Source organism: Haliaeetus leucocephalus, unplaced genomic scaffold, assembly GCF_000737465.1.
Source record: "Haliaeetus leucocephalus isolate CR32 unplaced genomic scaffold, Haliaeetus_leucocephalus-4.0 Scaffold190, whole genome shotgun sequence".
Lineage (NCBI taxonomy): Eukaryota > Metazoa > Chordata > Aves > Accipitriformes > Accipitridae > Haliaeetus > Haliaeetus leucocephalus.
In genome coordinates this window covers 209,302-217,935 of record NW_010972626.1, presented here as the reverse complement: position 1 = coordinate 217,935, position 8,634 = coordinate 209,302, and the positions used below count along the sequence as shown (strand labels likewise).

The window sequence follows — 8,634 nt, the reverse complement described above, 5'->3', positions numbered from 1 at the left end:
CGGCGCGGCCCGAGCCGGGCCGGCCCCTCTCCCGGCCTCGCCTGAGCGCCGGCGGGGGCCTGGCCCAGGGGTCTCTGCTGTCGCGGGAGCCGGTCCCGCTCCTGCGGGTCTGGGCGCGAATGGAGCTGGTGCGCCCGTGGCCCGGCCGGAGAGGCGGAGGCTGAGGGGGCTCCCTCCCCGCGGGTGGCCCGCGGCGGCGAGCCTGGCGGAGCCCGGGCGGGGGCAAAGGTGTGGGACCGGCTTGGCCGGGGTGCCGGAGCTGCGGGCGAAGGAGCTCTCGGCCACCCGTTCCGCGTCAGCCCCCCTGTCGTCTTGCTTCCTTATTTAACCGAGCTCCCGGTACCCAAAAAGGCGCCGGTTGTGCGGCTGGTGGTTTTAGCAGAGGCCTTCCGACGTGGCGGCCTGTCGGATTCGCGGTCCGGCTCCTCTCGGGCTTCCAGTTGTGACTTTGGAGGCGACGTGTCGCCTTTTGTGTCCCACGCGCGCTCCCCCGTCTCAGCAGGGTCAGGGCGGCGATGGCACACGTGCAGCACGGTGGCTGTGGTTGAGCCGTGGCGCTTTTCGGTGGCGAGGAGACGAGCCTGGAGCCTGAGGAGGCGATGGTGGGCGCAAGGTGGGGATGGAGCACCCAGAAGTTACCGGGACCTGCCTGGTGGGAGGGATGTCTGGCTCACAGCATTGATAAGGTTTGCCATTACTGCGCTGGGGGCTGGCACGTGAGCAAGAGAAAGGCCAGCGGTCTGTGGTGAGGGTCACGCTGGCAAAGCACAGGACTTGAGTGCATGGGCAGGAGTGGGGACCAGAGCGAGCGAAGAGAAGCAAAGATGCTCTCCTAAGGAATACTATTTGCATTTCTCCACGGTGGGGGGAGACTGGGGCATCGGTGTTGACTGCTGCCGAGAATCTGCATTAGCTTGGCGCCTCTGTTAGCCCTCATGATGCTGTTTGCCATTCAACCATTTCAGTGTGTGGTCCTTTCTGGAAATGGCTTCTTCTGTAATGCTTTTTTTTTTTTCTTCCCCCTCTTTTCCTCACAGGGAGGAGTAAAAGTCCTAATTACTGGTCCATGGCAGGAAGCCAGCAATAATTACAGCTGTCTGTTTGATCAGATCTCAGTGCCTGCATCTTTAATTCAGCCAGGGGTACTGCGCTGCTACTGCCCAGGTAAGGAACACTTCTCTTCTAGAACTGGTGGTTTCAGAGCGAGTTCTCAGCCTAATAATGTCATGTATATGCCTTGAGTAAACTCATGGACCCATTGTGAATGATAGCACATAAACATCAAGAAGCTTTTCCTTTTTCTTTGACCTATTCAATGTGAGAACAGCAGCTTAGGATCTCGATATGTCACAACAAATATTACTTAAAAGCTCTGAATTAGCTTTAAAATAATTCTAAGCATTTCTTTAGTTTTGAAGTAGCAGATTAAAGAGCAACTGTTACTCAGGAGTGCACTCACTGCTCTGCTGACTCTTAATTTGCCTATGTTCTACAATTTGTCCTTGGTACTTACAGGATGAGAACACCTCCAACCTCCCTGCAGAGATTTTCAGTAGTGCTGGCCTTCAGTATATGAGTTTTAAGTGTATGCGGAGTAACTTGGTGTTGTCGTTAGGCCCCAGCTTCCCACTAGAAATGCAGTGAGGCTGGCTAATCTTTAGGAACACGTGATTCTGCCTCCTGCCAAAACAACCCATTAGATGACTCTTAAGCGTACAACCTTCGTGTTTGAAAATACAGATTGGCATTTTGGACTCTTCAGTTATTTAGTCACAAAAATATTGTCAAACGCCCCCTCTCCCCTCATTGCATCTGCTCTCAGCCTGCTGCTTAGCACATGGGAGATCAATGGGATAATACCTAGCTGTCCGTTTCTGCGGGGAGGTCTCTGTCTTACCACATGCACTTTCCTTTCAGCTCATGACACTGGGCTCGTGACTTTGCAAGTTGCCTTCAACAATCAGATCATCTCCAATTCTGTGGTGTTTGAATACAAAGCCAGAGCTCTGCCAACCCTGCCTTCCTCCCAGCATGACTGGCTGTCCTTGGATGGTAAGAAGCATGCAATGTTCTTTAACAAAGCACACCGAATGGTAGGACTGTGAATGAGAGGAGCAGCTCCTGGTGTTGGGGAGGGATGTAGAGGGGCAAGTTTGTGCTGTGGGGAAGGTCTGTTGCACAATTAATCAAAGACCTCGTGCTGAAATTTCTTATAAGTTCTTTTGATGTGAACAAAACGTGGCTGCATTTGATGGGAAGGAGACAAAGGGGAGTGTTTTCTTAGTCTGAACAGAAAGCCAATTGTTTCCCCAACACAGGGACTACCCCTTCCCTAGCAGGAGAGGAGCATCTACCCTGCAGTTGTCTTCCCTGAGAACTCTGAAACTTGAGCTTGTCTGGAAGCATGTGTATTTACATAAGCAGGAAGTGGGAAGACGGTGAGGCAATTTAAGGAATGAAGGGACTTTAGTCAGCCACTGCTGTGATGTCCCCATCCCACCTTGTTACCTAGGAGTTACCAAATGGGGCAGAAACAGATTCTGCCAAACACTTGAGAGCTCAGTGCCAGAGCAGTCTGTGCTAATGGCAAGCCAGGCACGCTCTGGCACATAACAGCCACAGTCAGCCTTTTTAGACTCATAAGAGCATCCCTTGAGCCTTGCAGGGATGAGATGGGCACCCTAATAGCGTTAGCTCTTAGACAAGCAGTTGGCAGAAGAATCCATGATTGATCAGAACAGATCTCTGGTACCTAAATGTTGCACCAAGGGATGGGAACACAGGCTCTGGATTTGAATGGCAACTCTGTGCTTGCAAACTTTAGGTTCGGGTTTACCTGGTAACCCTGTGCCCCCAAAATGCATTTTGTAAAGGAGCAAGAAGAGAAGGGAGAGCAGGAGAACTTAGGAGCCTGAAACATTTGTTTCCCTTCCTGAGTGCAATTGCTAGAGAGTCGCAGCTTCCAACTCAGGCCAAGGAGATGCAGGGCGAGAGCTGGTTTGTATGACAGGCTGGGAGAGGACCAGCAACACTGCTTTCATCTTTCTTCATCAGAGGGAGTCAGCTGCTGGGGCAGTGCATTTTGTGGATCTTAGCAAAGTCCCAATGCTCTTGCTTGGTGACCCATTTGCTAAGTGTCTATTTTCCCTGCTAAATACAGGAGACAAATACAGTAAGGTCAGATCCTTAGTCTTCATAGATTTCGTAGCTGAGAAACTAATATTAATGTTACAAAGTGTTACACAAAAGAAGCCACAGGAGTGGTTGTTTGCACAGGGCCATACTGAAGGCAAGAGAAATAATGAGCTAATATACTGATGCAGTTTGTTCCTCAGTCAGTTAACCTCATCCTATTTTGTCTGTCAGCTGCAGACATGGTAACTGTAATACAACACATGCTTTGGGAAATCTACCGTGGATATTACTTTTGACACCAGTTTAATGCCTTTAAAACACTGCTATCATTACAAAGATTTGAAGCATATGTTACTGTGGTGGTGGTGTTATTTTCTATCCTTGATGGACATGGCAAATACTTAGAACTGGAGAAATACTGAACAGTTTTGAGCTTAATTCAGGCCAGCTACATATCAGTGTAGGCAGGTGGTGTTTGAAAGGTTTTTGGTGGTCTCCCTCATTCTGGGAAGCCTTGACAGAAAAAGCTTTCTTCATTAAAACATTCATTAGACACTTTCTCCATACCATTAGCAGCTGTGAGCCTAGGGACTAGTCATGTGAGTCAAAACTGAGCACCCTGACGCTGCTGATAAGAGCATCCGCCATTCATCTGTAAAACGTGAGCGCCAGGGGCAGGTGAGGAGGAGCCATTTCTAGCTGGATTCTGGCAGAGCGGTGTGTGTACGTGTGCAGAGTCTGAGCTGATGCTTTTGGAGACAAGTCGGGGGAAATAATAAGAAAACAGAATGTCCTTCAAAGTAGCATCAGGCATTATTTCAGTGGCACAGTGCCTGTACCTTCAGCTGTTGAAGGTTATCCATCAATATTAGCAGCAGACTGTTGTGTCCTTCCCTGGCTCGCCCCCTCCCTGTAATGTCACACAACACAAACGTTTAGTTTGTTTCCGCTTTCTGGCCTGTAGCTGCTGTGTTTCTCATGCCACATGCAATAGGGGCATTTCAAGGAAGTTGGGGCGACACTGCTTCCAACGTTTTGTAGGCATGAGCAGAACGGAGGCAGATCACTGTGGTTGTTGCAGGAGTAAAGAGAGGTTTGTGACTTGGCTGTAGAGGCATACTTGCAAACAGAAATGGAAATAGCTCTTAAAGATGAAGTGCACATAGTCTCATGTTCAGCATCAAAATTGAGCTGGCTTGACTTCTGAGTATTGGAAGAGTTTGCAGGTGCTTTTCATCTGCTACTGAGGCTGCACGTTGCGTGTGAAGTAGAGCTGATACTGATGCGATGGAGACTGATATTCAGCTGTTAGCAATCTCTCCAGTGTGGCATGCAAAGTGGATAGGTTTTAAAACCCTTGTGCTGGTGAATTCAGAGGAGCTGCAAAAGGTGGCTGTGAGTGCTGTCTCTGGTGTTCCTGCAGTTTGTCTGGGAGCTCCTGGTTAGCGGGCAAGCTCTCAATTAGAGATTGTTATGATGTGGTGATGGTGGAAGGGAGGGGGACTGCAGCAGTGAACAAACTAGGGCATTGCTAACAGGGAGGAGAAAAAAAAAGTAAAAGGACCGCTGCATTGCAGAGGCCCTTCAGGGAAAAAGACTGAATAATTATACTAACCATGACTTATCAGAAGCCTCTGCCTTTATGCACCATGCTCCAAAGGGAGCAGATTACACTCTTATTTAAAGGACCAGCAACATCTTCCCATTTATTCTTAGAGAACAAATGTTAGCTTAGCTAGCTAAGGTATAAGCCGAAGTGAGTTGATTCTATCACTAGAATAAATACACAAATCCCTGTCTTCTCTGTTTACTTTAATTGCCCTGCTTCAAATCCTTGCCCTACTGCCAGTTATGTAGTCTTGAGGGAAGGTTTTCAAGGAATATTTGTAGTCCCAAAATATTGACAAGAATTTTAAAATTCTTTTTAATTAACTCAGTGGAACACTGAGTTCCTTTGCACTACACTGTTAAAACACAGTTAATGATTCCAGCTAGTATGACCACTGCAAGAGAGGCAGAGTTAGCAGTCAGCCATACCCCAGGAACAGCATAGAAAGAGGATAAGCAATTTCTATCTTACGTTAAGTTTAGATAAACGACTGTCTTCCACAGATCTCTTTAAAACAAAAATAAAAGCATCCTATATGTGAACCGTATATTTTTCAGTTACATTAAGACAAAAATTAATCTGCTGCCTTTGGTTCAGTTCTGCAGATACCTGAAAAACCTTTAGCCTCTGTTTCTGTCTCAAGGAGGCAAGTCTTTAGCTGCCTGACCATGCCCAGCTCACAGCGTAGTGCTTCCAGTTTCTCTGCAGGCTCCTGTTGAGAATTCACTGTCCAGTTACAGGGCTTGTGTAGTTGTTGTATGCTTTTGCAGTAACTGGCTGTGCTACACAGGCTGTAGCACAGCTCCAGACATAAAAGGACAGGCAGCAGTACCTCAGTCGGGAAAGGATATGGTGTAAACAAAGCCAATAAATAAAATAGGTATGTACATAAAATTGCCACTTTTGGGTACAGAGGGCTCCCAGTTAATGCTAAGATAGTAGGCACACTTGGAATCCCACCTCTGTAGAAGTTTCCAGATTTCAACAGAGATATGTTAGCAGAGAAGCATCTGACACCAAGCTCCAGAGCTCCACAGTGCCCGGCAGGAAAAAGTGAGCACAGATTTTTTTGCATGCTGAGCAGCTCTCGGTGCAGCCTCAGAGCAGAGATGCTGCTCGCTGGGGGACATCGCTGTACCTTCTGTCACAGGGGAATGCCATGAGATCCACGCAGGTGCCTGTGCAGCATCGCAGCAGGATCTGCTTCCGCCTGGCTACTGCACTAGCAGAGAGCAGCAGTGGTATGATGTATCATGCTTCCTTCTTATAAGCACTTATAGCAACTTTTGGTTTAAGTTTTTGTAAAGGCAGGTACTTCTTATGATTATTCAGGGAACATATAACCAGTGCCTGTAGGGCTCGGGGTCTGGGAGAGATGCGATGAACAGGAGGGCATTTTGAGTGAAACAACGGGAATTGTGTCTCCCAGAGAAAAACATTTCATTAAATAATTTCCCGGCTTATAGTAATTGCTGCTCTTGGAAGTAGTGAGCTTGGGGCAAGGATAAAATCCCACCTTCTTGAGCATAGAGCAAGTATTGGCCGTTGGGATCAGGGAGCAGTACTGCAAACCACTGGAGAGCGTTGTGAGACCATCTCCCGCCATGCCTCCTCTTTCTAGGACTGTATGAAGGCAAGTGAAGGGATAGGCAGAGAAGGAGTTTTTAAGGGGCAGCACGTTGGGTGGCCATCCTCTGAAGGGCTTCTTCCTTTTTCAGTGTCTATGCTGCACTATAAAGGATAGCACACATTCTTCCGAACTATACACAGCCACGCTTGTTTTATTCTGAGTTTTCCTTATTTTACCCCACAGATGAGTTGGATCTTTTACAAATGGTCAGTGGACACCAGCTGCTGATGTTCTTGCATATTTTTGTCTAGTTAATTAGAATAGCAGTGTTCTTTCTTTTTGAAGAAAGCCTTTCTTCTTCTCATACAGGAAGCACTCTCATGTGATCCTGATCTCTGATAAACTTGGCAGCCTCTTCTTTTTTCTCTATAAAACTGACAGGTTTCAGAAGCCATGGTATGCTTCTATAGCCATTTGACCTCACTATGCATTCATTGTCTGTAGAGAGGTTCTCTTAAGAAAGAAAAACAAAGAGCAAATAAGACCCCTTCTGAACTGAAGGACAGAGGTCTTCTGGTGACAGATGCGTGACAAATTAGAAAGGCTTTTTAGTACAAATTTCCAGTGGAAAGCAGGTATGTTTGCCCTCAACTGAAGTCTTTGCTGCTTTCAGAAAGTGTCTGTAGAGGTGACGTTTCCTTGGCATGGGACATGATCAGAAATGCCAGGGAGGCTTGTATGAGTGCTCCTTGGCATTATGCTTACGCATCTGCAGGAAAGAGGTGGGAGAGGAGTATGTGCTGCCATAGGGAGCCCAAACAGAACTTAGAAATATGGGCAGGCAATGTGTGAACTGATGAGTCAAGTGTGTATGGGATGGACAAGGGTGTGACTGGTACTGAATGCAAATGGTGCCGACGCGAGAGAGCCTTTCAGCTACTGTTGGATTCTCAGTTTAAGAAGTGGCTGTCTTTCCCAGCCCGAAAACATAAAAAAGCTGGGGGGGGGTTGGTGGCTCACTTGTATTAGCGTGACGTGACTGTACCTGTGGCACCCAAACTCTCGTTTTGGCACGCAGGAGGTGGATGGGATCACATGCATTCAAGTTACCTGTGACGGTAGAGCGTGTGCATACTACCTGTGGCATTTCACAGTCTGATAGGTATGTGATTCCTGTAAAGCAGTGGTAAGCGTGCAAGATGGTAGATGTTCATCACCAAAATCCATGGAGGATGTCTCTCTACCGGGACCGGATGCCCTTTCTAGCATGCAGATGTGACAAGATGCAGACAACAGTTTCTTGTAGGAGAGACGCATTCAGCATTGGTGAGGTCCTTAGAACTGTTGTTTCACAGCCGTAAGAGACTTTCGGTAGAAAAAAAGTCTGTGTCCATAAACAGTAGCAGTTTATCACTCCTGTCTTCACCTGGGTAGAGGTGACTGTGTGTTTAACTTTACGTCTTGGATTTTACCGTAAAAGATTATATGTTTGGGTTCCCTTCAGGAGGAGGGATGAACGTCTTGCGCCGTGTGCCGGGGCTGCGGTGCAGCTCACCGGGACACATGAGCATTGGTACGGGACGTGGATACCCTGTTCCTGAGGAGGGGGAACTACGTGGTGAACTTCAAATGTTTCTGTTCATCCTCCTCTCTACTGCCTCCTGGTCAGCAGGGAGGCTCTGTCTGTTTTGTTTGTATTCCTGCTGAGATTTGTTTGGGTTTTTTTTACCTTTCACACACCATGGGTAAGGCCAGGCTGCTCTGCTACAGTTCTTTCCGGGAGCCTGTCTTCTGTGGCTTTGACTGCACTTCCCAGATTACCCTCTTCTATTTTGGCTATAATGGGATTGACCTGAGGTGAGGAGCGTCTCCCTTTCTGTTCGGGATGATGTCTTTGGAGCCAGCCTGCCTTCACGGTCGGAGACCGGATTCCTCCAGGGAGCCCGTGTTTATTCTCGGGCTGATGGCGAAGCACGCCCCGCCGCCGAGGCGAGTTTCTGTTTGGAGCAAGTAACCGCAGCGACGTTCTCTGGGCTTGTGTCTCGGGTTTTACCGCCGTGGCAGGGCAATTAGCGAAAGCGTAATTATTTTGCGCGCGGCGAGACGAGGAGCACTGCACGCCAAGAGCCCTGTTGCTCGAAGGTGACGCAGGTGCTTCACGTCCCGGCCCTGAATCACTCCCGTTTGCCGGAGCACGCCACGTAGACGCACGTTGCCGGAGCGGCTGGGCAGAGACCTGCGGTCGCCCTCCCGGCCGGGACGCCGGGTAGGAAGCTCGCTCCGTGCTTTCCCGGCTGCTGCAGCAGGGCAGGCGGCCGGG

General features: G+C 48.6%; 1 protein-coding gene across 1 annotated transcript in view; it reads left to right on the top strand.

Annotated features, from left to right (window-relative positions):
• Positions 1-8,634, top strand: part of CAMTA1 (calmodulin binding transcription activator 1) — a 321,555-nt gene that overhangs the window by 272,543 nt on the left and 40,378 nt on the right. The window contains exons 11-12 of the mRNA XM_010565346.1: positions 1,038-1,164; positions 1,918-2,052. Coding sequence (XP_010563648.1) covers positions 1,038-1,164; positions 1,918-2,052 — 262 coding nt within the window. The remainder of the gene's footprint in view (positions 1-1,037; positions 1,165-1,917; positions 2,053-8,634) is intronic.